Source organism: Schistocerca americana, chromosome 7 (genome assembly GCF_021461395.2).
Source record: "Schistocerca americana isolate TAMUIC-IGC-003095 chromosome 7, iqSchAmer2.1, whole genome shotgun sequence".
Classification (NCBI taxonomy): domain Eukaryota; kingdom Metazoa; phylum Arthropoda; class Insecta; order Orthoptera; family Acrididae; genus Schistocerca; species Schistocerca americana.
In genome coordinates this window covers 442481224-442509153 of record NC_060125.1, presented here as the reverse complement: position 1 = coordinate 442509153, position 27930 = coordinate 442481224, and the positions used below count along the sequence as shown (strand labels likewise).

The 27930-nt window shown below is 39.6% G+C and overlaps 1 protein-coding gene across 6 annotated transcripts in view; it reads left to right on the top strand.

Moving 5' to 3' along the window:
- LOC124622566 (protein ABHD18) overlaps window positions 1-27930 on the top strand; it is a 170572-nt gene that overhangs the window by 82010 nt on the left and 60632 nt on the right. For all 6 annotated transcript variants that reach the window (XR_006980652.1, XR_006980654.1, XR_006980653.1 and 3 more), the window contains 2 exons: window positions 5962-6063; window positions 13571-14105. Coding sequence is in view for 3 of the 6 variants with exons in the window: in XM_047148310.1 (XP_047004266.1) it covers window positions 5962-6063; window positions 13571-14105 (637 nt within the window). In the remaining 3 variants the exon portion in view is untranslated. The remainder of the gene's footprint in view (window positions 1-5961; window positions 6064-13570; window positions 14106-27930) is intronic.

Sequence of the window (27930 nt, the reverse complement as noted above, 5' to 3'; positions counted from 1 at the left end):
AAATGCTCACCTTAAAAATGTGGATGAAACTGCAAGTATGTAATAAAGATCTTTGTAGTCAGTTGTCATGAAGAAAGTAATAAAAATGCACTTGTATCTCATGAAATTAATTGAATACTGGTCAAAATATTTTCACTCTGTCAAATCGGATATTTGTTATAGAGTCAAAATGGGCTTGATGGGTCGAAGAGTACATATCCAAGTTTAGTACTTAATGCATCACTGCACAAAAAAATTACAATTTTCTCAGTGAAAAAACTTGGATAACCTGTACCTGCAGTGTCAGTCTTGTGTTCTTGGATGAATCGTAGTTTCAGTTGCCAGTTAGGGATTTTGAATCATGTTTTAACTGTTGTTGTTGTTGTTGTGATCTTGAATCCAAAGATTGGTTTGATGCAGCTCTCCATATTACTATATCCTGTTCAAGGCTCTTTATCTCCGAGTATGTACTGCAACCTACATTCCTCTGAATCTGCTTACTGTGTTCATCTCTTGCTCTCCTTCTATGATTTTTACCCCCCCACATTTCCCTCCAGTACTAAATCGGTGATCTCTTGATGCCTCAGAATGTGTCCTACCAACTGATCCCTTCTTTTAGTCAGGTTGTACCACAAATTTCTCTTCTCCCCAATTCTGTTCAGTACCTACTCAGTAGTTACATGATCTACCCACCTAATCTTCAGTATTCTCCTGTAACACCTCATTTCAAATGCTTGTATTCTCTTCTTATCTAAACTGTTTATTGTCCATGTTTGACTTCCATGCATGACTACACTCCATAGAAATATTTTCAAAAAGGACTTGCTCGCACTTAAATCTGTACTCAGTTTTAACAAATTCCTCTTCATCAGAAATACTTTTCTTACTGTTGTCAGTCTACATTTTATATCCTCCCTACTTTGCCAACATCAATTATTTTGCTCCCCAAATAACTGTAAGTGTCTCATTTCCTAATCTAATTCCTTCAGCGTCACCTGATTTAATTTGACTACATTCCATTATCCTCATTTTGCTTTTGTTGTTGATCATCTTTATCTCCTCCTTTCAAGATACTGTCCATTCCGTTCAACTGCTCTTCCAAGTCCTTTGCTGCCTCTGACAGAATTACAATGTCATTGGCAAACCTCAAAGTTTGTATTTCTTCTCCCTGGATTTTAATTCCTATTCCACATTTTTCTTTTGTTTCTTTTACTGCTTGCTCACTATACAGACTGAATGACATTGATAAGCTACAACCCTGTCTCACTCCCTTCTCAACCACTGCTTCCCTGTCAACTCTTATAACTGCCATATGGTTTCTGTACAAATTGTAAATAGCCTTTCACTCCCTGTATTTTATCCCTGCCACCTTCAGAATTTGAAAGAGAGTATTCCAGTAAACATTGTCAAAAGCTTCCTGTAGGTCCACAAATGCTATATATAGAGGTTTTTCTTTCCTTAACCTATCTTCTATGAGAAGTCGTAGGGTAAGTATTGCCTCGTGTGTTCCTACATTTCTCTGAAATCCAAACTGATTTTCCTCGAGGTCGGCTTCTACCAGTTTTTCCTTTCTTCTGTGAAGGATTTTTGTTAGTATTTTGCAGCCATGACATTAAACTGATAGTTTGGTAATTTTCACACCTGTCAGCAGGATTCTTTGGATTTGGGGATGTTGTAAATAGATTAGCTAATTATAATTGTTTCTACAAAGAAGGCATTTCTATAATTTTTTAAATTAAAGTGACTGTGTCCCTCTATTAGTTGAAGTTCTTTTAAACTTGTGATGCATACAAAATAAAAATAAGCATTATACAGAGCTTTTTTATGTGGTAAAATTTTTCTTCATTTCGGCCATTTACTTTGACAGAAAATTGCAAAAACAGATTATACTTTGCATTTTTTTTTTCTTTTTGCATGTTTCAATTCGATAGGTAAATGATTTTTTTTTTTTTTTAAAAAAAAAGAAAAGAAAAGAAAAGAAAAGAATCTGCAGTGCATGTTGAAAAGCTGGACAAGTTACAGAATGTAGCAGTAACATTCTAGCAGTAGCTGAATAGCAACTTACAATTAAGTATTTCAGTAGAAACTAAAACATGCTACAAGTACACTGCATAAATGAGCGGCCTCGATGTTATAGCACTGTTCACAAGGCAGCCAACAGCTTATGCCCAACCTTATCTTTCTATGGACCTTGACATAACTCTCCGCTTTTCTTAAACCTCACCAGTCCTCTTCCTTCATATCTCTACCTTCCCATTCAACCCTTCTGCCAGGAGGAGACGCCACTGGCTCCGAAAGCCTGTAAATATCCTTAACTTATATACATTTTCCCCTGCTGCCACATGGTGAGTAGGTTTTTTTTATCTATCCATTTATATTATGTTTTCAAAAATTGTTTATTTTTGCTGATCTGAAATAATTGAGAGTGTTACATTTAGAAATAGAAGGCATGCACAGAACAAAACAGCATCTTCATAATAATCATTATAGGTGCACCAAAGGCTTCAATACTGGGTCTAATCTTGTTCTTCTTACATAAAAATGAGCTGCTATCATATATCCAAAGAAACTGTAATAGTTCACTTTGCTAATGGTGTAGGTATTATAATCAGACCTAATTGAGAATGATCAAAACTTAAAAATATAAATACATTTTCTTGAATATTATAAACTGGCTCTTTATAAGTGGACTGTCACTGCACCTAGATAAAAACATGCAATTCTGTACAGCACAAATCCCGTCCTCACCATTAGAAATTATGCTTGAAGGAAAATCAGTAAATGGAACAGAATATTCTGAATTCTTCAGTGTTTATAGTGAGCCCACAAATGCTTTTACATAATTTCAAGAACCATTATTGAATGAGTAATTATTCACTCCTGTAGGGATCGCAATTGCTAATTATGGTGCACTAAGAGCCATTTAAGCTGTAATTCTTCCTGTGCTTTACCTGCAAATCAAGTGGGAAGAAGCCGTAATGTGTGGTACAATGGGTAATATCCTCTGCCATACATTTCACAGTGGTTTGCAGACTATCTACATCTACATATATACTGTTTGAATCATTTTGGAGTGTAAGGCAGAAGGTACATCCCACTGTACCCGTTATTAGAGCTTTTCCCATTCCATCCTCATATGGAGTGTGGGAAAAATGATTGTTTAAATGCCTCTGTGCATGCTGTAATTGATCTAAACTCACCCTCATGACCCCAGTGGGAGCAATATGTGGGGATTGTAATATATTCCTTAGTCATCATTTAAAGCCAGTTCCTGGTACAATGTCAGTAGACTTCCTGGGATAGTTTCCATCTATCATCAAGAGTCTGCGAATTCTTTTCTTTCAACATGCCAGTGACTGTCTCCCTTGGGTCAAATAAACTTGTGACCACTCATGCTGCTCTTCTCTGTGTACTTTCAATATCCCCTTCAGTCCTATTTGGTATGGGTCCCACACATATGAGCGTTATCCTAGGAAGGATCACATGTGATTTGTAAGCAATCTCCTTTGAAGACTGATTGCACTTGCTTAGTATTTTACCAACAAACCAAAGTCTGCTACCTACTTTACCCAGGACTGAGCCTACGTGATCGTTCCACTTCGTGTCCCTATTAAGTGTTACACCCAAGTATTTGTGTGAGTTTACAGATTCCAATTGTCACTCAGTTGTATCGTATTCATAGGATACTATTTTTGTGAAGTGCGCAATTTTACATTTTTGAACATTTAACGCAATTTGCCAGTCATTGGACCACTTTGAAATATTATCCAGGTCTAACTGAATATTTGTACAACTTCATTGAGACTGTACTTTACTGTAGATAACTACATCATCTGCAAAAAGTCTGAGGTTACTATTAATATTGTCCGCAAGATCATTAATACATAACATGAACAGTGAGGAACCCAACACACTTCAGTGGGTTACACCTGAAGTTACTTCTGCATCTGTCAATCCAAGATAAGATGCTGCATCCTCCCTACCAATATGGATGTATATGTAGGTAAGAATCTGCTCTGGAAGTCACATTTTATAGATCTTCTTAAACAACTAAGTTCTATGACAGTTACATAACACATGATAGCAAACTCTGGAGATGAAAATGTCAAGAACATTGACCAGCTTTTCCTACTTTCTTCCGTTGAGGTTTTCCAGCGTCATATTATGGAACAACTCTGCATTGAGGAAGAAAGTGTTTCAAGTACAAAAATGTGTATTAGGGTTAATATATGGTGTCCACTCTAGACCCTTTTATAGACAGCTCTTTAAACAGTTGCACATGCTGACAATAACATCACATTACATTTACCCCTTTAGGAATTTTGCTGTCAATAATTAATCACAGTTTGAACACATTAGTAATATTCATGAACATGGTACTAGAAGGAGAAATGATTCACACTGTCCGATACTTATTCTTAGTGTGGCACAGACAGGAGTGATGCATACAGCTACAAAATTCTTTGGATACTTACCCAGTGATGTGAAGAATCTTGTAGACAGTAAAATAGACTCCAAACATATATTGAAATTATTTCTGCTATATAACTTGGTCTGCTTTTAGAAAACATAACTCTATAGTTTGAGTGAGTGAGTGAGTGTGTGTGTGTGTGTGTGTGTGTGTGTGTGTGTGTGTGTGTGTGCGTGTGTGCGTGCGTGTGTGCGCGCGCGCGCGCACGCGCGAAAGAGATAGAGAGAGAGAGAGAGAGAGAGAAGGGGATGGGAGGGGGGGGGGGGGGGAGTGAGAAAGAAAGGAGTGTAAATAACAATATGTAAGAATATATCAAATAAAACAAATTAAAGGTACCTTAAGATTAATGTCAAAAGAGCCATTTAAGAACCATATTAATCCATATAAGTGTGTATCTATCATGAGCCAAAACTGGTAATAAAACACTGATTGTAAGTTTTGCTTTTCAGACACATTGTAAGCTTAAGTTTGAAAGTCTGTTTAGTTTACCAAAAGCACTCAAAGGAATTTTTATCTTCTTCTGTTTATCTTCTTTCTTGTCTATCCACTCATTGTCTTCAACTGCACTAAATACAAAAACTCATCAACTGGTTCTCTGACTTCATTGTTAACATGTACAGTTTTCTTTTGGATGTGTTTTTTGTACATTATTTAAGTCTTATTATAGTTGATTTTCAGGCCTATTTTCAAACTTGCTCTATAAAGTTCTTACATTTATTGCTGAGCCGCGCGGGATTAGCCGAGCGGTCTAAGGCGCTGCAGTCATGGACTGTACAGCTGGTCCCAGCAGAGGTTCGAGTCCTCCCTCGGGCATGGGTGTGTGTGTTTGTCCTTAGGGTAGTTTAGGTTAAGTAGTGTGTAAGCTTAGGGACTGATGACCTTAGCAGTTATTTCCCGTAAAATTTCACACACATTTTTATTGCTGATGTTTACCTGCACTAGAAGTTAAAAATACAATGTCATCATCAAAGAAACATGGGCCCTGTATGTTACATTAACAAATATTCCTTCTTTGTTTTCCTAGTATGATTGGAAAACTTCCTCTAATAATCACAAGAATGTTTTTGATGGGATGGAATCCACTTTTAATGACTTCTCTTTCAATTCTGAATTACTATCCTGATGAAGCCTAAAGAAACCTGTAGCATTGACTTATATATTCATCTGTATAATTATTTAAAAAGAAAGCACACAATGTTTCTGTTGGTCTGTTAGTATTCATTTCATTGAAACGAAGTGAAAAACTTTCTAAAAGTCTATAATCTACAGAAAAAATTCTAATTCATACTCGTTTCATTTTATAATTTTATTTACAATTTTCAAGTAGTTAGTTCTAAAGTCAATATGTTTCTTTGAAATTAAATTCAAATAGTTTTCCGTTATTGCTGATAACTTTAGTGAATATCTTATACATTACTAAATGCACATGTGCGTTACATCATATACAGCCATAACAAATGTTATTATAAGTCATATTCCATTAAAAATGTCTTAATATGTAATTTTTCTAGGGAGTTATGAGTGAGTCCATCAACTGGGATTTGCTTGCATCACAGTACTTTTCTGATGACACCTATAGAGAAGAAATTCGTAAAATGGTGACTGTGAAAGAGGTAATTTCTATTTCATTTCTCTGTACACATTCTGTAATATATATAATGGGTATTCCACAGATATACCACAAACAAAAAGCCTAAATCTGCGAACTTTGACCAGTAGTTACATATGTTGGTACTGATACGTAACTCATGGTGAATGACCTTGAATCTGATAAACACAGTTGAGGGAGAAATTATTTTTAGTATTTTATATTGTACTTTAGTGATATTGGTACATGTTTTATTGTTAGATAATTTGAAGCTATTTGGAATTATATTATGGCACATAATCACATATTTTAATGCATTCAAACATCAGATAGAGTTGTAGTTTATAGTTAAGTAAAAAATTAAGTTTTTCAAATATCATGTTTCTACAAACAATAATCAGTATATAATTATTGCCACATGAACACTTAAAATTACTGTGCAATGTTAGATAGTTGGCAAGAACTCCTTAAATATCAATATGGATTGCTCCCCGAGGGATATGTTTAAGTTATAGAAGCAGAGGTCATTGCATTTACCTTCAATCTGACTTTAAAACTTGACATACTGCCGAAGAGATTAAATTTCTTGTGTATTCCAAATTTTTTTACCGAAATGTAATGTTGCTCCCTGACTTGACTAGTTTTCAGTTTTTACTTGTTCAGAGTGGAATTTATTTTTTGCTGTTTGTTACAACCACTGGTACCTCTCCCTTTTGAAATTAAGGCTGCAGTAGTGCTTGTAACACAGTGAACAGGATAAGATTTCATGTGCTCTGCAGCTATAAAAACTCTAAAAATTTCTACTACTTTGTGTGTAGAGGAGAGGGGATCAGTCAGATAGTTTTCTGTTTCCCATACCTCCATCTACTTTTAATAACTTGGAAAGTATCTGCATGCGACATAAATGAACTCGGATTAGTCAGTGCTCAGTACTGCATTACCTACCTCATATGTCCAAGTCGTGGTCTTCTCATTCCCTCATACAAAAGATAGGTTTCATACTTTACCCAGACATTTTACATATTCCTAACCTTACTTCCACTTCCCATCTACACTTTGTAGTGTAACACCTATGTTTCATAGTCTGACACGAGCTAGGCAGGTCACTGAAGCGAACCATATACACTGTGTGATTAAAAGTGCCTGGACACCTGGCTGAAAATGACGTACAAGTTCATGGCACCCTCCATCAGTAATGCTGGAATTCAATATGGTGTCTGCCCACTCTTAGCCTTGATGACTGCTTCCACTCTTACAGTCATATGTTCAGTCAGGTGCTGGAAGGTTTCTTGGGGAATGGCAGCCCATTCTTCACTTAGTGCTGCACTGACAGAGGTATCAACATCATTCAGTGAGGCCTGGCACAAAGTCGGCGTTCCAAAACATCCCAAAGATATTCTATAGGATTCAAGTCAGGACTCTGTGCAGGCCAGTCCATTGCAGGTATGTCATTGTTGGTAACCACTCCACCACAGGCCATGCACTACGAACAGGTGCTCGATCATGTTGAAAGATGCTATCACTATCCCCAAATTGCTCTTCAACAATGGGAAGCAAGAAGATGCTTAAAACATCAATATAGGCCTGTGCTGTGATAGTGCCACTCAAAACAACAAGGAGTGCAACCCTCCTCCATGAAAAACACGACCACACCATAACACCACTGCCTCTGAATTTTACTGTTGGCACTACACATGCTGGCAGATGATGTTCCCCAGGCATTTGCCAACCCACACCCTGCCATTGGATCGCCACATTGTGTACCGTGATTCATCACTCCACACAATGTTTTTCCACTTTTCAATCATCCGATGTTTATGCTCCTTACACCAAGCGAGGTGTTGTTTGGCATTTACCGGCATGATGTGCGGCTTATGAGCAGCCGCTCAACCATGAAATCCAAGTTTTCTCACCTCCCACCTTACTGTCACAGTACTTGCAGTGGATCCTCATGCAGTATGGAATTCCTGTGTGATGGCCTGGATAGATGTCTGCCTGTTACGCATTATGGCCCTCTTCAGCTGCCAGCGGTCTCTGTCAGTCAACTGACAAGGTAGGCCTGTACGCTTTTGTGCTGTATGTGTCCCTTCACGTTTCCACTTCACTGTCACATCAGAAACAGTGGACCTAGGGATGTTTAGGAATGTGGAAATCTTGTGTACAGACGTATGACACAAGTGACACTCAATCACCTGACCACAATCAAAGTCCGTGAGTTCCGCAGAGCACCCCCATTCTGCTCTCTCATGATGTCTAATGACTGCTGAGATTGCTGATGTGGAGTATGTAGCAGTAGGTGGCTGCACAATGCACCTAATATGAAATCATATGTTTTTGGTGGTGTCCAGAAACTTTTGATCACATAGTGTAGCATGTGGAAACTGAGATCAGTACTTCAGTACTAAGTTGTTGGCTGAAAAGTCATGTTATTACTACAAGTATCATAAGCTTAAATCAGTACCGGTGAACAAAACCAGAAGATTCATAAATTACAACAGAATCAGAGTTCCAAAGTCAAAGTGCAGTTCCAGAAAGAGAAGTAAAACGGTTTTATTTTATGATTGGCATATAAAGACTTCATCACTAAGATTATCCAGTCACTGAGGTAGGAATTTATTTCTTGTAGCACACCATCAGCTGCCCCCATGTAATGCATTTGCCTCTGCTTCTGGAGTCATGACTGCTTCTTGCAGAAGTATCTGGTGCACAGATACTATTGCCACTGTACTCAGTTGGTTTACATATCTCTGAATGATGGAATATTAGATCCCTCTCCATTTTAACCAGCCCATAGGTGCAGCAGTGAAACTGGGACCAGCAACGTCGGTAGCCAGGAGACATATGTATCCCTGTCATCGACAGAGTGAAAATTGAGAGCAGGGCCTCGGGGATTTATTTCTCTTGTGACAATTGTACTTTCAGAGCCGAGTGCAGCAGTTCAACCTCCATAACCTTCCAATAGTCAGTTACTATGGTGGTCCGGGCATAGTAAATCAACAGGAGGGGCACAACATCAATGCCCTGGTAGGTGTGGAGCCAAGCAACATCTATGATCAGTGTGTGGAAGTCTGGAAAGTGGTGGTCTGAAACTATGCCAACTGGGAAGCATCGCCTCTATTGTGGCAGTCACAGGTGGTTATTTGAGACTAGACAAGCTTGTATTAGGGGCATAACTTCATTTAGTTGTCATAGCCACAATTGATTATGATGACACACACGGTGCTTTTGTCCAGCCATGCCTTCAAACAATTGATGCCTCCTATGACCCGTAATGACTCCTTGAGTCCATCCCTGCATATGGCCGGCCGGAGTGGCCGTGCGGTTCTAGGCGCTACAGTCTGGAACCGCGAGACCGCTACGGTCGCAGGTTCGAATCCTGCCTCGGGCATGGATGTGTGTGATGTCCTTAGGTTAGTTAGGTTTAATTAGTTCTAAGTTCTAGGTGACTGATAACCTTAGAAGTTAAGTTGCATAGTGCTCAGAGCCATTTGAATCCTGCATATGGCCATAGGTGCTAGTCAGACTAAAGGGTCCATATAATAGTACAGAAATGGAAGGAAGAACTGGGCTTGGTGGGTTGGTTGTGGGAGATCCAAAAGGACATAGTGCTTGTGCTATAGCAGCATTTCGGCTAGACTATATCTGTGTACTGGTGTGGATCAATTTATAGCAAGGAAGCATGTCAGGGCTTCCTCAGAAGTTGCCAACAATATCATCACATTCATATGGCCCTTGAACATTCTGATCAACTGTTCCACTTCCGAGTCTGATATAGGTTGCAAAGGATTTTCAGATTGTAAGATTGTAACTGCTGCTGTTTCCTAGGCAACACATGGGAAGTTAGAGAGAGCGTCTACCACAAGTACCATATGGCCCACTTGAACAGGCCTACAAAATTGATATTTACAGGATCCTGTGGCTGATTGAGTGTCAGCAGCCATAGTGAAATATATTGCACCAGATGCCAGATCTGACTGGTTTTGCACACACATTTGGCAGGTCTGGACCTCATGATTGATGTAGGTTCCATTGCCCACCCAATATATGTGATACCTTGCCACTGCCTTCATCATTGACATCATCGAATGTGCCTGATGTTGTAACTTGAGAATATGGGGTTGTAGTGTAATGGGGACCACAAAACCAGCTCTCAGACTACTCTGTATGTAGCAGACGTATCCCCTGATTAACATTAATTTTTTTGTGCACTGAAAAATAGATCCACAATACAGGTTCAATAGTTTTGAGCAGGTGTTCCAGTCAACAGAAACATGTCTATCATACTACTTTGCGAAGTGTCAGGTCCTGACTTGTGAGTCTAGTTACCTCCCAGGCTATTACAACTCACCATATAGCAGAGATGCTGAGTCGCGATAGGCTCAACAAAAAGATTCACACAATTATAGCTTTCGGCCATTAAGGCCTGTGACAGCAATAGACAACACATATACACACACACGCGCGCGCACACACACTCACGCAAATGCAACTTGCACACGTCTGCTGTCTCAGACAACTGAAACCACACTGCGAGCAGCAGCACCAGTGCATGATGGGAGTGGCAACTGGGTGGGGGTAAGGAGGAGGCTGGGGCAAGGGAGGGGGAAGGATAGTATGGTCGGGGTGGCGGTGGGTTTCCTCTAGATGACTGATAAACAAGTTAGCGTATCAGGGTATTATATGGTAACCCATGAACATGCTGTGAATTTGTTTGTATGCATTACCCCTGTAAAGAAAAGTAGTTAAGCATAAGGGTGCAGTTTGCCAGGTGTATAAGGAATGAGGTGGTGGGTTTGGAGTTGGTTGGAGACTGGGATTGGTAATATTTTATAGAGCCAAAGCTACGAGCATGGGGTATGTTTGTGTATAGGGGGATGGCACTAACAGTGATGAGTAGGGATCCAGATGGCAGTGATATAGACTTGGTTGAGAGATGGTGTAGGAACTGGTATGTGTCTTTGGAATGACAAACTAGCCTGTGGGCAATGAGTTGGAAGTGTCTGTCAAGAAGAGCTGAGATTCTTCCAAAGAGAACTAGCTACACTGGGGTGTCCAGCATGATTAGGTTTCTAGATTTTGGGAAGCATGTAGAAAATGGGTGTGCAGGAGATAGTTAGGGGTGAGGAGTAAAATGAATTTGGGGTTGGGATTCTGGAATGAACCTAAAGCTTTGAGTGGGGATTGGAGGCTTTGCTGGACTTCTGGATTGGGATCACTGTAGCAGGACTTGCGGATGAAAGAGTCATAAAGTTGGTGGATGCTCTGTCAGGTGATCACTGTGGTTCATCACAACAGTGGTGAAGCATTTGTCCATGGAGAGGATGATTAAATTAGATTCTATCTTCTGGTTATGAATAGCTGTTTGTCCCCCGTCAAAAGATTTTTGTTGTTGGGAAGAAACCTAGGAAGAGAGGCCAAAGCCAAGTTGGAAATAAGGAATTCGTGGAAGGTACAAGGGAATGATTAGTTGGGAATGGAGGAGAGCCATTGTTGGACAGAGGTATGAACTGAGAGAGGCAATGTTTGGTGTTTGATTTTGGTTAGCTTTGGTTTGAAGGACTGGTGGACAGAAGTATCTCCACTGTTGTAGGGATTGTGAGATGGAAAGTAGATTTTTGAGGAATTCAGCATCACTGTGATGAAATGCAGTGAGACCTAAGAAGCACGGATGACTGGTCCAGGAACTGGCAGTTGACCCTGAACAGAAAAAACAGAGATGGTTCAGGGATATGGGTGCCACAGAGAGTTGTTTCTCTAGTAATAAGTTAAGAGAGTGGCAAAACTAAGAATTTGAAGTTCACTGTGAAGAGATGTTTAACATCCGGAGAGGGGAATTTTTACAGTTAGGCCATTGGGAAAAATTCCATCGATTAGGCAACGTTTAAGAAAGGTTATATGGGACTGGGTATTACCTATGGATAGGAATACTTTCTTGAATAGACATAGATAGATGGAACCAGAATCCATTTGAGACAGGCTATTGCTGTTGGGGGAGGAGGAGGAATGTATGTGGCCTTATGAATGGTAAGTGTGAGCAGACACTGTAGAGGAATGTTGCAAATATTACTGGGTAGTGAACACTAGAGATAAGAAAGGAAAAACTGAAAGTAAACACATGAAATAAACATGGCAAATACAGAAATAAACACATGGGACAGCTGTAAAGGGGTCCTTGGACAACAATTTAAGGGTTTGGGAAGTGAATCCACCCAAAGCCCAAACTTCTTGTCTCTATGTCTGCATTGAATAGATCTTCGCCATGTGGACCCAGGGTCAAGACACACTATCTTCAGTCCTCTTAAGCCTCAAAACTTCTCTCCCATCCCTTCATCTGGCCCTACTCAGCTGACCGTGCCATCTTCCAGGAAATTGATCTACACCTCCCCACTGGCTTCGTCCAAATCTCTGTTCTTATTAAGGCTACTAACCATCAACAATATCTGCATTTTTATAGCTGGTATCTCTCCCACATGAAAGAAAATCTCTCACGTAGTCTGCACTGATAAGCACTCCCTCCCTCAATATGTTAAAGGTCTCTTCACAGGTGAGCATTACTCCCTCCCCCTCTCCCCCCGCCCCCCTCCACAACTCCAAACCCATTCTGCAAACAGATTTCCCATGTCGTATCCATACACACTCCTGATCCTCCAACTATGCCCAGGAACCAGCTGCAAAGGAGCACCCCACCAGTATCAACCTGGACCATGGCAACTGAACATTATCATTTTCCCCTGCTTTGACCACTTATCATTGGGTCAAGAGATGAGGAAGAACCCATCTCAACCTGTGCCCCATGACCCTAACTTCACACATCCTGCCCTCACACCCTTCTCTCCACTTTCTCCTTCTCCTCTATACTACCTCCCCTCCAAATCCACTCCTCCATTCTGCATTGTGCACAACCCCCTTCCCTGTGGGCAGAAGGAGCTCGCCAGTGTAATATCTCCTCCATGTGCCTACTGCCTCTGTCTCCCTACTGTCAGCCAGTCTTCATCAGTCCTCTGTCCCAGTCCTTTCTCTCCTCACTCACTCCCCCCAACAAAACCCCCACTTCAGTCAAGCTGCTGTGCTGGCACATTGTAGTCATATAGAACTATGTGGGTATGCAGGTGTGTTTATGTATATAGCTCTCAAGGCTTCATACTTTCCCTTAAATTCTTCTAATGTTTGATTCTATCATTTCTAAGCATGGATGACTGATGAATTAGCTGTGGCTTTTTTATCTCAAGACTTTTCTGTAGCTATAGTGACAGTTCCAGCCTAACAATTTTCTGCTTTGTTAATCCTTCTGGTCTTTTTCTGAATTATCACTGCTGTTCTTACTTTTACAGTAGCTACAGTCTTCAAGAATTTCTACATTGTTCGTACTTTCTCAATTTGTCATTAAAATTTATCATTAATATTACTGTAGACAATCATTGATAATATGCCAATATTTGTAACTATAAACAATTTATTCTTATGTTTGAATAAATAGTGTTACTTAAAAAATTTACCTGTTTGAGATTAAAATTATCTATTATTTTCATTAGGATGCATTCCGAGCTGGACAGCATTTTGCGAAGCATTACCCTCAGAGTTTGGATCGTGTCAATGAACTGAGAAGAGAGTCACAGGTCACGGATGCAGGTGAAAACAGTAAGGAGGTAAACAGTTCAGAACCAGTTAAAACCAGTGCAGGCTCTTTAAATGTGACTTTAATGTGTAAAGACAAAGGAGTGTTCACGTTTCAAAAACAAAACGGAAATTCAGGTGCCTCCTCTAACCAGAATTCATCACTTGATGTGTCAACACCATCTGTAAATAAACAGGAAACAGTTAATGTGGGAGAAGTGTCACATGTGCAGAATAACATTCAGGAATGCTGTAGAACTGTTAGTGGGAACATAAATAAGTTAGACAATGGTATTCCATATACTCATAGTGTGGTATCAAAATTAAGTAGCAACATATTATCAGTGAACATTGTTAACCAGAACCTGCCAACAACCAAAATAAAGGAATTACTGAGGGATCTGAAACTCCTAGAATCTTGGAGGAAGAATAATGAAGACCAGAAAAAGAAAGGTGAGAATAATATATAAGTGTCCTAAAAAGAAATAACTGTATTTGATTCACAAGCATGTGGCACAAAATTGGTATTGTAGCATGAGCAACTTTCCTATGTTTATTGCCTTATGTCTAAGATGCTTTTGTCAGTGTTTTTATTCAGGGCTTTGATCTCTGTCTTTATATAGCAACAGAGCAGTATTAGTTTTTCTGCAGGACACTTAGATGACTCACCTAGTTGTGTTTGCCATAGACTTTGAGCAGTGCTACCTGACAGAGTTCTGAATTTAAGATCACTGCTTGTAGCACCTAATGCAAATGACTAGATAAATCAGCATAGTGTTGTACAGAGAAATTGAGCTGTCATGCTAGGATAACCTCAGAATATGAAATTATCTGGTGCTGTTGGTGATGTTTTAAAAGCTATTATGGAATTTATGTACTGTTGAAATATTCATATTCAAAGTATGTAAGCCACTACTTCATTCTGACATTTTGAAATAACCACAGAATGAAAATGTTTTTTTGTTTATTTTGTCCATGGATCATATTTTGTAATGATATCAGCAGACAAACTCAGCATTGCCCAAGTATTCATTTTTCTAATTTTCTGTAGAAACAAAAACTATTATTGTACTGTAATATCAAAAGAATTGTTTCCAAGTGTTTGTGGAAACACTTTTGAAATTATGAAACAGTCATACAAATAAATTTGTAATGTACAAATGTTTAAGTACAGTATAGCTGTATGCTGGACACAGCTGTTTCGCATGTCTAAAGTGCGATTTTGCAAACATCTCTACAGCAATGCTTCTTCATAGTTCTGTGAATGGTTGCTGTTGTCACCTACAGCTGTAACATCACCCATGATGCAGCATTTTTTCACACATCTCAGTGTTTATGACATCATATCTTTTGAACAATATGTTGTACAGTGATATATTTGTATAGGTACATTAAGCAGCATATGTGGATCCTGTCTGTGAAATATTTTGCAAATAGAGTTGCTTCCAAAGAAGTACTGAATTTAAATGTCATGCGTGATGCTGTAGTTTTACACGCATCTCAGTGTTTATGACATCATATCTCTTGAACTATGGTAGGTATGTGTTTTTTATCCCCACAGTGATTATTGCCTGACAGTAAGGAATATGTGTAGCACGTTTGGTTGAAGGAGGAGATGTAGAACATACATACATACGTACATACATACATACATTTTTATAATATGTATGCCTTAGACACATCACAGTGTTTTCTTTCCAAGATAAAACTGCATGAGTTGTTTGCAAAATGAGATGATTACTAACTTTCAGGAATACCTTTTTAAATATAATTCAAATCAAATATTGAGCGAGTCAAGTGCCATTTATTCATGTTTCCCAAAGAGACTTTGTTGCATTCCTGTCTTCTTCAAATATGTTCAGTCTTGAAATAACTTCTGTTTCTTACTGGTATTGCTGTATCCTGTTCCGTTACATATTGCCTGTGCTGTGCTGATCAATTGTGCTGTCCTTATTATATTTTTAGTTAGTTACTGATGATATTCATGCAGTCCATCTATTCTAGAATTATTTAAACCATTACCTCTGCTGTCAGTCTTTTGATGTGCCCATAGAATGCCAGTTTTATCTTCTGAAAGGATTTTGTGAATTTTTCAGTTTTATTATCTAATTCCTTATTTGACTGTGAGTTGTGCCAAATACAGATTTATTAAACCTAAACCATGGTTTTGACAGTTTAAAACTGTCTTCTTCAGAAAGTACTGTTAACAAATATTGTGACGTTGTGTATGGAAGAGAGATAGTATCATTACAGTAAGCAAAATTACAGGAGATGTTTACAAATAATTTTAGTGAAGCATATGCATAGAATCACATATTATGTATATCCGATGTTGGAGTCATTGACTCTGTTTAGTATGTGTGCTTGTCATCCACTCAATCACCATTTAAAATACATGATTTAAAAGTAGTAGCTTTCTGTTGTTTGGCTTTGTCTTAAAACTTTTTAAAACACCACATATTTGGCAATGGATCCAACAACATGTAGTATGCCACTTGATAGATTTGTATGTATATGTCATTTTAATATAAAATGTGCCATCTGTTGGGAAAGAAAGGTGGTTATGTACAGAGTTCCACCCGTGCAGAACATTTATTTATTGCTGATCATACTCAGATGATTTAGAGGATACCATAATCATACACAAGGAAGTAGAAGCGCATAGATTAGATTTATGAGAAGGGCTCAAAATTTTCACACACTTAGGGAAAAATGATGGCTGCATTTTAAATGATCAGCTTCAACTTGCAAGTAGACATTTCCTGAAATGCTTTAAGCCTCTGCTCCCAGCCAAGTACCAGGTTACTCCTCGGTGCTTGCCTCTGCACAGTGTTTATTTTCCTCAAAATTCTATCTTTGGTAAGAATATATCTTGTATTTTGTTATTTTACAGTGTACATTTTATCATCCACAGTTAAGTTGCTGTTCAGCATTTTAGTAATGGGACCACCTTAGACCCAACCCCACCCCTGCACTCCTTTTTTATTTTTAGTTTGTTTTATTCTGCCTATAACTTCATGATTTCTGAGCATATACACAATACTTAAGGAGGCTTTGTTTATTCATTATCTTACTGAGTATTTTGTAACCTCCTCCCTCCTTCTAGTATATTTGTTCATATAGCAAGCTCTACCAGCACAGCCACTTCGCATAGCAAGATGCTTCACAAGTGATGATCTACTCCCTACCTTTCCCTTACCCCTTCTCTTTCCCAAATTTGAATTTGTCTTTTAATACTTGCATTTTCTCCATCATTTTGTGTGCTATCACAGTATACCTTCATGTCAGGGGTCAACTTCTTCTTATACATTGAAAATATTTTCTTTAAACGATTTTGCTGTGACACTCATACTTGGTACAGTTGTGTATTCATGCACAAATGCTTCTCCTGTGTTTTAATGTGTATTTTTGCACACATTTTAAAGATTTTGCTGTGTTTTCCTGAGCTTGCAGGCTCTATATAAGCCATATGATTTTAATGGCACATTTTTTTTACCCCCTCCACTCTCCCTCTTTTCAACTTTTTGATTAATTTGTTACTTCTAGTAATGAATATGTGCTTGTGAAATCACACATACTGCTCACTGCAGCAACACACATACAGAATGCCCAGGCCTTCCACCTACCCGAGGCAACCTAAGGCTACTACATGTACTCTTCAGCTAGTCGGCACATGTCACTAGCTTTGTATGTAGAATACTCATAAAGCCCTATAGTAGAGTGCTACTACTTGTAATCCATGTATTTTAAATGGTGATTAAGTGGATGACATGTCCATATACTAGGCAAATCAAGGACTCCTTCATTGATATAAATAATATTTGATTCTATGTAAATATACTTCACTTAAAGTATTTGTGAACATTTCCTGTAATTTTGGTTATTGTTCTAATGCCCATCTCTGCTCCACTACACAATGTTTTAATATTTGTTAATAGGTATAATATCTTCTGAAGAAGACACTTTTAAAGCTGTTGAAACCATGGTCAAGGTTTAATAACCCTGTATTTCGCAACTGGCTGGTCACTATGTCCATTCCATTGAAGCATATATTGCAATACTCACACACACACTCATCAAAACCTATAGGGTTCTTCCCATTGACTTAGATTCTTGAAATTTGACAAGAAGCAAGCTTTCACAGTAAAAGTAAAGAAGAAAAACTTGGAAATAGTTTATTTGTAATTATGTCACATAAAAAATACTTCGTTACCATTTGTTGTCTGTGTGTTATGACACCTTTTTCCTGAGAACTGGTAGAGGTCCCAAGATGAAATTTGTGGCAGGTACTTAGGTCTACTGATCTTGGGCTGTGCAAAACAATTTAAGCTGATAAGTCAATGCAGTCAAGAGATATGGCCATTCATGTCACACATTTTGATAGTTGCAAACTCTCTCGTCAAAACCTATAGTATACCTCCTGTTGACACCCTGCCCCCCTCCCCCTGGGGCACAGCATTCCTTTGCTGGGTACAGGCTTGGCAACCCTGGGTTTCTGCTTGTGTCTGTGTATGTGCGGATGGATATGAGTGTGTGTGCGAGTGTATACCTGTCCTTTTTTCCCCTAAGGTAAGTCTTTCCGCTCCCGGGATTGGAATGACTCCTTACCCTCTCCCTTAAAACCCACGTCCTTTCGTCTTTCCCTCTCCTTCCCTCTTTCCTGATGAGGCAACAGTTTGTTGCGAAAGCTTGGATTTTGTGTGTATGTTTGTGTTTGTTTGTGTGTCTATCGACGTGCCAGTGCTTTCATTTGGTAAGTCACATCATCTTTGTTTTTAGGTATATTTTTCCCATGTGGAATGTTTCCCTCTATATATATATATATTCCCATGTGGAATGTTTCCTACCATTATATATATATATATATATATATATATAAACTCTTTGTCTTTAAATATGTCTGCTTGTGTCTGTATATGTGTGGATGGATATGTGTGTGTGTGCGAGTGTATACCCGTCCTTTTTTCCCCCTAAAATTGTGCACATCGTTGTTTACCAACCCAAGTTCACCACAGGATCAACATAGCTCAGCTTTAACCAACACTTTTTCGACTTTTTTCACACCAGATCTCCAGTTGCTTTCTAGTTCACCTTTATTTCTCCCCATATATTTTTATTTACATTTTCATTTCAGCTTCATGTTACCCTTTCCACCTTCTAATACCATGTCACCCTCACAACATCCCCACAATGAACCCATTAAGTTTTATTTACATTCCCTCCGCAAACATGCCTTCGCCCTAGCCAGATTACGCACCCATATTTTATTTACTCAGGCTTGTCTGACATTTGGCATTACCCCCAAAAGCCTCACACTTAAAGTTCCCATCTCTGGCTGTAACCCTTCTTTCCATCAGTCCCTATACCAGTTCCAGACTGAACAATCCATAGCCCTCACCCACCTAATCCTTCACCTACACATCAACTCAGCCAATGAACACACCCGTCAATTCCTATCCTTAATAAAAGTCCTCAATCTTCCCTCTCCCACATCCACACCGGCTGTTCAGAGCATCCTCCTGCAGGCCAACCGCAAATTAGAACAGCATGCCCCCCCACCTCAAAAAACTATCAAATCTCCTGGTTTCCCACCTCCGGAAAGGCAACTCACTCACCCTCCACAACCTTTCCAGCAAACCTCAACCCCCTCTCACTGCACACAGACCCAGTCTCTCCAATCTACTCAATCTTCCACTTCCACCTCCACCCCCCCCCTACCCCCCCCCCCCCCCACCACCACAAAACCTCAAAAACCTCAAAATTCTATTCAACACAATCTGGAACCACAACACCCTAATTCAGTAGTTAACCTTTCCTCCAAACCTCTCTCCCAATCCGAAACCTCTGTCCTATCCAAAGGCCTCACCTTCAGCCCTACTCCCAGATTCAACCAAACAGCCCTCGTCAAAGATTTACTGTCCTACACTTGTACTCTCTGCAGGAAATATCACTTTGCCACAAAGAAAAATAATCCTAATCCTACTCCTAATGATCCAACTCCCCAAGACACTATCCAAATTGAACCCTGCCTGGAACAGTTCCGTCCTCCGTCACATCGGGACCCAGCTCCTCTTCCTCAAAATCACCCTCTCCAAACCTTCCAGGAATTTCTCACTTCCAGCCTTGCTTCTCAATCCTTCTTGAAAAACCTTAATCCTACTCCCAACACCACCACAGCAGAAGCCCAGGCTCTCTGTGATCTGAAGGCTGACCGATTCATTGTCATTCTTCCGGCGGACAAGAGTTCCATGACCGTGGTACTTGATCATCGGGAGTATGTGGTTGAGGGACTGCATCAGCTTTCAGACAACACTACATACAAAGTTTGCCAAGGTAATCCCATTCCTGATGTTCAGGCGAAGCTTCAAGGAATCCTCAGAACCTTAAACCCCCTACAAAACCTTTCACCTGACTCCTCAACCTACTGATGCCACCGACACCCCGCACCCCTACCTTCTACCTACTTCCTAAAATTCACAAACCCAATCATCCCGGCCGCCCCATTGTAGCTGGTTACCAAGCCCCCACAGAACGTATCTCTGCCTACGTAGATCAACACCTTCAACCCATTACATGCAGTCTCCCATCCTTCATCAAAGACACCAACCACTTTCTCGAACGCATGGAATCCTTACCCAATCTGTTACCCCCGGAAACCATCCTTGTAACCATTGATGCCACTTCCTTATACACAAATATTCCGCACATCCAGGGCCTCGCTGCGATGGAGCACTTCCTTTCAGACCGATCACCTGCCACCCTACCTAAAACCTCTTTCCTCATTACCTTAGCCAGCTTCATCCTGACTCACAACTTCTTCACTTTCGAAGGCCTGACATACCAACAATTAAAGGGAACAGCCATCGGTACCAGGATGGCCCCCTCGTACGCCGACCTATTTATGGGTCGCTTAGAGGAAGCCTTCTTGGTTACCCAGGCCTGCCAACCCAAAGTTTGGTACAGATTTATTGATGACATCTTTCTTGATCTGGACTCACAGTGAAGAAGAACTCCAGAATTTCCTTTCCAACCTCAACTCCTTTGGTTTCATCAGATTCACCTGGTACTACTCCAAATCCCATGCCACTTTCCTTGACGTTGACCTCCATCTGTCCAATGGCCAGCTTCATACATCCGTCCACATCAAACCCACCAACAAGCAACAGTACCTCCATTATGACAGCTGCCACCCATTCCATATCGAACGGTCCCTTCCCTAGAGCCTAGGTCTTCGTGGCAAATGAATCAGCTCCAGTCCGGAATCCCTGAACCATTACACCAACAACCTGAAAACAGCTTTCGCATCCCGCAACCACCCTCCTGACCTGGTACAGACGCAAATAACCAGAGCCACTTCCTCATCCCCTCAAACCCAGAACCTCCCACAGAAGAACCACAAGAGTGCCCCACTTGTGACAGGATACTTTCCGGGACTGGATCAGACTCTGAATGTGGCTCTCCAGCAGGGATACGACTTCCTCAAATCCTGCCCTGAAATGAGATCCATCCTTCATGAAATCCTCCCCACTCCACCAAGAGTGTCTTTCTGCTGTCCACCTAACCTTTGTAACCTCTTGGTTCATCCCTATGAAATTCCCAAACCACCTTCCCTACCCTCTGGCTCCTACCCTTGTAACCGCCCCCCAGTGTAACACCTGTCCCATGCTCCCTCCCACCACCACCTACTCCAGTCCTGTAACCCGGAAGGTGTACACGATCAAAGGCAGAGCCACGTGTGAAAGCACCCACGTGATTTACCAACTGACCTGCCTACACTGTGAAGCTTTCTATGTGGGAATGACCAGCAACAAACTGTCCATTCGCATGAATGGACACAGGCAGACAGCGTTTGTTGGTAATGAGGATCACCCTGTGGCTAAACATGCCTTGGTGCACAGCCAGCACATCTTGGCACAGTGTTACACCGTCCGGGTTATCTGGATACTTCCCACTAACACCAACCTATCAGAACTCCGGAGATGGGAACTTGCCCTTCAATGTATCCTCTCTTCCCGTTATCCACCAAGCCTCAACCTCCGCTAATTTCAAGTTGCTGCCACTCATACCTCACCTGTCATTCTACAACATCTTTGCGTTTGTACTTCCGCCTCAACTAACATCTCTGCTTAAACTCTTTGCCTTTACATATGTTTGCTTGTGTTTGAATATGTGCGGATGGATGTGTGTGTGTGTGTGTGTGTGTGTGTGTGTGTGTGTGTGTGTGTGTGTGTGTGTGCGCGCGCGCGAGTGTATACCTGTTCCTTTTTTCCCCGTAAGGTAAGTCTTTCCACTCCCAGGATTGTAATGACTCCTTATCCTTTCCCTTAAAACCCACATCCTTTCGTCTTTCCCTCTCCTTCCCTCTTTCCTGATGAAGCAACTGTTGGTTGCAAAAGCTTGTATTTTGTGTGTGTGTTTGTTCGTGTCTCTATCAACATACCAATGCTTTCGTTTGATAAGTTACCTCATCTTTGTTTATATATATATATATATATATAATAGAGGGAAACATTCCACATGGGAAAAATATATCTAAAAACAAAGATGATGTAACTTACCAAACGAAAGCACTGGCGTGTTGATAGACACACAAACATACACGCAAAATTCAAGTTTTCGCAACCAACGGTTGCTTCATCAGGAAAGAGGGAAGGAGAGGGAAAGACGAAAGGATGTGAGTTTTAAGGGAGAGGGTAAGGAGTCATTCCAATCCCGGGAGCGGAAAGACTTACCTTAGAGGGAAAAAAGGACAGGTATACACTCGCACACACACACATATCCATCCGCACTTACACAAACACAAGCAGACATTTGTAAAGGCAAAGAGTTTGGGCAGAGATGTCAGTCGAGGCGGAACAAACAAAAACAAAAACAAACAAAAAAAACAACTTTCAAGGTTTCTCTTCAAAATCACGCATGTATGATATCTGTACAATGTTTGGTTCTTGTGCAACAAATAATTGAAAGTGTTCCTGGACTTTATGTACACCCTATATAACATCCGCCTTGAAGGCTTGACTAGAAGTAAGTGACATTTCAATTTAGACCTTCGTTTGTGTGTGGCTGTTTCCATTCTTGGAAAGAGTGTCAGTCAAGATGCCATCAAGTTGCAATGTCAAAACATAAAAGCCCCTAACCACAGCAAGTGAAGACATTTACTTGCCGTCGTGGCATTCTGATTACTCAAACTGCACACCTCTCCATTCAACTCTGCACAAACATGTAACAAAATGACAGTGCACAGTATGTGTTTCCTGACTTTTTCTCTACCTAATATTGCTTTACTATTTTGTCATGATCATCTTTCCTTGTTATAAATATGGAGTAGGAAGTGTTGTTTGGCTAAACCGCATGTAACACGTGTTTCCAAAATTTACATTCCTGTAATTTATGAGTGTGACCTTATCAGTAAAAAATACTTTCTCCATAAAATTATTGTCCTACTGGAGAACCCATTGGCAGTATTCAATATGACATTGTAAATCACTGCCATTTGGCCATTAATGTAGATAAATAAAGAGCAAGTGACATTTGAAGAAGACGCAAAATGCTTCAGTGGCTGATACCAACCTCTTTTTTTTATTTGACAAGAACTGGCATGCATATTTATGACAGCAACTATATGAACCACTATTTCTGCAGCTTTGTTAGTGTCACTCTTCCTTCTTTTGGCAAATCTCCCAGTCTCTCAAGTCTTTTGATGATATTAATGAAGGTGGGATGAATTAGACAGCGTCTAGCCAGGAACCGTTCTGTGTACTGTTCTACTGCTTTTAGTGCACTTCGTTGACCTTTGATATTAGAGCATCTCATCCAGTTCTTCGGTAGTAAATGACATTGCAGCCCAGAACGTGGTTAATGCTTTACGAACAGTTCAACTATCTGAATGTTTTACAAGTCACACACTGTAAATGGATTGCAGCATTCCTCATAACAAACTTGATCTTTGTAGACAGTGATTCCAATGCACTTTAATAAACTCATCTGAAGGGCAACACACAACTGACAAAATGTTTCACCTTGATGGTACAGGTTTCCTTGAGAATAGCCAAATGTCATGTTGCTAATGCCTTCATGGTGCAAGTTTACTTGGAGGGTGCCGTAAAATTCTGGTTAGTGAGCCATTCATTGACCACAACACCACTCAAAAATCCATATATACAATGTATTTTTGCTCCATGATTTCTTGTTTGATCAAGAAAAGAGTTATGTCACTGAAACAGTTTTTTGAGGTCTGCTTTATAATAAGGGAGAAAGGGATAATGTATACAATTTTAGATGTATTGCTATGCCATCAGTGTTTCCTAAAGTTATTGAAAAGGCTGTGTATGTAAGGATAATTGAGGAGCAAATCTCCAAGGTCATGGAACATGTCAGTACATGAAATTACAACATAAAAGTAATAACAGATAAAAATAAATCCCCCATTTAAATCTTAACAGAAAACCAAAAGCTATCTGGAAAAATGTGGGACCAATAAATAAAGAAACAATAGGGACATACAGGCAGAAGCTACAGTTAGTAGACTGGTCTGAAGTATTCAACTCAGCATATGTTTAGTGAAATTATTCAAATAGTAAACTTGCAGTATTTGAACAAGCTCCTGAACGTGGGCTTTCTATGACAGCTTACTATCTATCTGGATACCTAGAAATTTGAACTGTTCAGTTTCACTAAACATATGCCCATCCTGTGAAATTAAAACATCAGGTTTCGTTGAATTGTTTGTTGGAAACTATAAAAACTGAGTCTTACTGTGATTTAGCTTAACTTATTTTCTACAAGCCATGAACTTAGGTCATGAACTGCACTATTTGAAACCAGGCCAATGTTGCACACAACATGCTTTACTACCAAGCTAGTGTCATCAGCAAACAGATATATTTTAGAGTTACCCGTAATACTAGAAGGCATATCATTTATATAAATAAGGAACAGGAGTGATCACAACACTGATCCCTGGGGCACCCCCCACTTGACTGTATCCCATTCAGACCCCACATCACAGCTGTTCTCAACATTGTGAATAATGACCTTTTGCTGTCTGTTGCTTAAGTAAGAGGTGAACCAATTGTGAACTACTCCCCGTATTCCGTAATGGTCCAACATCTGGAGCAATAATTTGTGATCAACACAATCAAATGCCTTAGTTAAACCAAAAAATATGCCTATCATTCGAAACCTTTTGTTTAACCCACCAGTACCTCTCAGAGAAAAGAGAATATAGCATTTTCTTTTGTTAAATGACTTCTAAATCTGAAGTGTACATTTGATAGCAAATCGTGTGATATATAATGATCAATTATCCTTACATACACAGCCTTTTCAGTAACTTTAGCAAACACTGATGGCATAGCAATACGTCTAAAATTATCTACATTATCCCTTTCCCCCTTTTTATAAAGTGGCTTTACTACTGAGTACTTTAATTGCTCACGAAACTGACCATTCCTAAAGGAAAAATTACAAATATGTCTAAATACAGGGCAAACATGTGCAGCACAGTACTTTAATATTATGCTAGGCACTCCATCATATCCACCAGTTTGAGTAGCTATCTTTACCAGGTCACCATCTACATGATATTCCCCGTCCCTATCCAGACTGTTCCCTGCTCCACCCCCTATCACTACCTGATCCTCCTTTGTAAAATTCCTACATAATGCCCTTATGATGTCAGTCACATGAGCCAACCCTACACTAGGCTTCACAATGCTGGTGACCTGCTACTCACTCCCAAACACTTTCTGCAACTGCTGGCTTACACCTCTTTCATGCGAACTACCTAGCAGCAGAACCTTCTTTCTGTTAGACTTTACAGCTGACGTAGGCCTAATTGCTGAGGACTGCTACATGTTCCCTACATCTACAGCTAAAAGAGGTTCCTATCCACTCAACTCTGACAGTTGGTCAAATCTATTGCATATACCAGGGTGTATACGAACTGGGACAACCAGGAAGAACCCGGAAATTTTTTAGAATTCCGGGAATTTTTCGTTGTTTTAGTTTTATGTTAAATTTTTGTTATTTTAACTGGTAAGAATTGATACTCTAACAAAGGATATTACTGTATCCTGCTACTGCAGAATAATACTTCAACAATAAAACATAAACAAGAGAAAAAAATGGAAATAACTCAAATTACAAAGGAAATGTGCGGTATACAACGACACACAGTGCTTATGCAAGCATCTGCCAACAGCAAAATGTCTCAAAGGCTTTAGGAAGACTATGCAATGCTTCAAAACAACAAATTGGCTCCAATGAGCATGAAGTCACAACTGTTTACATTAGATTCATTTTAGCAGTTACGAGCAGGCTCACGTGCATGCACAGTTGAGTTGTGTTTGAGTAGTAGATTCTCCCGCTTCTGGCTACCGGTAAAAGGGGGCGCCAAATTCATATTTTTGAGGAAAAAAAAACTTGTTTCACAAAGCGCCTAGGATCCAGCACACCTTTGTCTATCGATTGTTCATATGATTTTGAAACGCATCCCAGTTGCTTTTTGCACATTTTTGAACACATTTTAATTTGATTTCTGAATGAATCATAAGTTGATTTTTGAATGCGTGGATAGTGTACGTGATGTCTCTGTCAGGAGAATCCTCGTCGCATCTAGAAATAAACTTTCCGCAGACAAAAGGAGACAGGGTTATATGAGTTGAGCGGAGAAAAGCCAAACAGATGAATGCCAATCACTGTCTGATTATGTGGTTGATTGTGTTTGTGAATGATCAGCGTTGTTATAATTACTAGAGAAATCCATAGATTCAGACTACCAGAATGGAAATAAACGACTAACAGTAATAACAGGTGAGAAAGATTACGTATTACCTTCTCAGTGTGTCCAAGAAAATGAAATTTTGACAAAAATTTTTAGGCCAGATCGCTACACTAGCAAGGACCAGTTGTACAGTCCCCGGCTAGCAGCCGCTTAAGTTCTATTTTGGAAGTAATGCAGAAAACATGTTATATGACATGTAACAACGCCTAACTGGAGAATAATCATGGGATCTCTAAACCTGTGATTCTGGCAAGTTTGTGAAGTTAATCGACAAACAAATTTTGACAATGGCAGGAATAGCTACAGAATTAGTGAAGACACGATTGTTTGTTAGAACGGGGAAAGAGAAGTAATGGGGACATCACACAAATTATGGAAAAGTAAGACGATTCCAAATTTATATAAAAATTTCATAATACTACTTTTTGATGTCATGCTTGAGAAACTGGTGTGTATGAATGAAATGTGAAACTACTTCCTAACATAAACATTTTTGCTTGTAGTAGGCCTTATAGGCATTTTATATTGGTACTTTGTGAATTATATTCTGTCATGTTATAAAAATGACCATTTGTGTCAAAACAGTCTAGTTTATTTAGTGTGTGTTAGAAAATTGCTGCAATGTTAGAAAGGCCTATTTTGTTTTATCTAGCAGACAGTGACAAGATAGACGTAATCAGATCGAGAAACCACACCAGTCTTGAGTATTATTTGTATTAACAGCTTTTTCAGTATGAGATAACGACATTTTGATTTTACATGTAACAAAATGTTTGACAAACTTTGATGAGGTAATAGATTCTTTCGCAGAAAGGAAAGCACGCCTTGTAAAGCTATACCAAGATTAGAGAGAAAAAAATGCTAGGAGCTAGGGATTTTGAGTAAATGTGTACTTTCTTGTTTGTCTCTTGTCTTTATTGGTTTTATGTATCCTATATTTAATTTTATGTCGATCAAAACAGCAAGTTATTAGCAAATAGGCAATAAAGAGTGCAAATTTTCTGAAGAGTTCTTGTTCTGATACAAATAATCCCATCCACTATTAATTGCGAGATTATTTTTTAAGTGGGGCAGCCTGTCAAACCGGCCGACTGGAGGCAGGAGAGGCACCACAGGACATTTCAATTTCCACTGTCCTGAATATAGTTTGATGGCATCCATTACAAAATATACACGTTTCAATTCCACAATGTGAAATACAGTGACGTGTGATAGAAAAATGCTGTATGCACTTCAGCACACTTAAGACCAAATATTATGTCTTACATTTCCTTGAACACATGTTTTATGTTTCAGGCTTTTCAGAAAGACGTGCACCACAAGATGAACATATTTTTGAAAATTCGATTTTTTTAGTTTTGACCCGATTAGCAAATTCATAGATCCGGGGCTGATGCGCAGAGTAGTCTTGTGTTATAGTGGGTAGTCTCTACGTGACCCGTGTTTACATTTAGTGATTTTGCTGTTTCCCCTTTGTTTACTCTCACGTCAAAT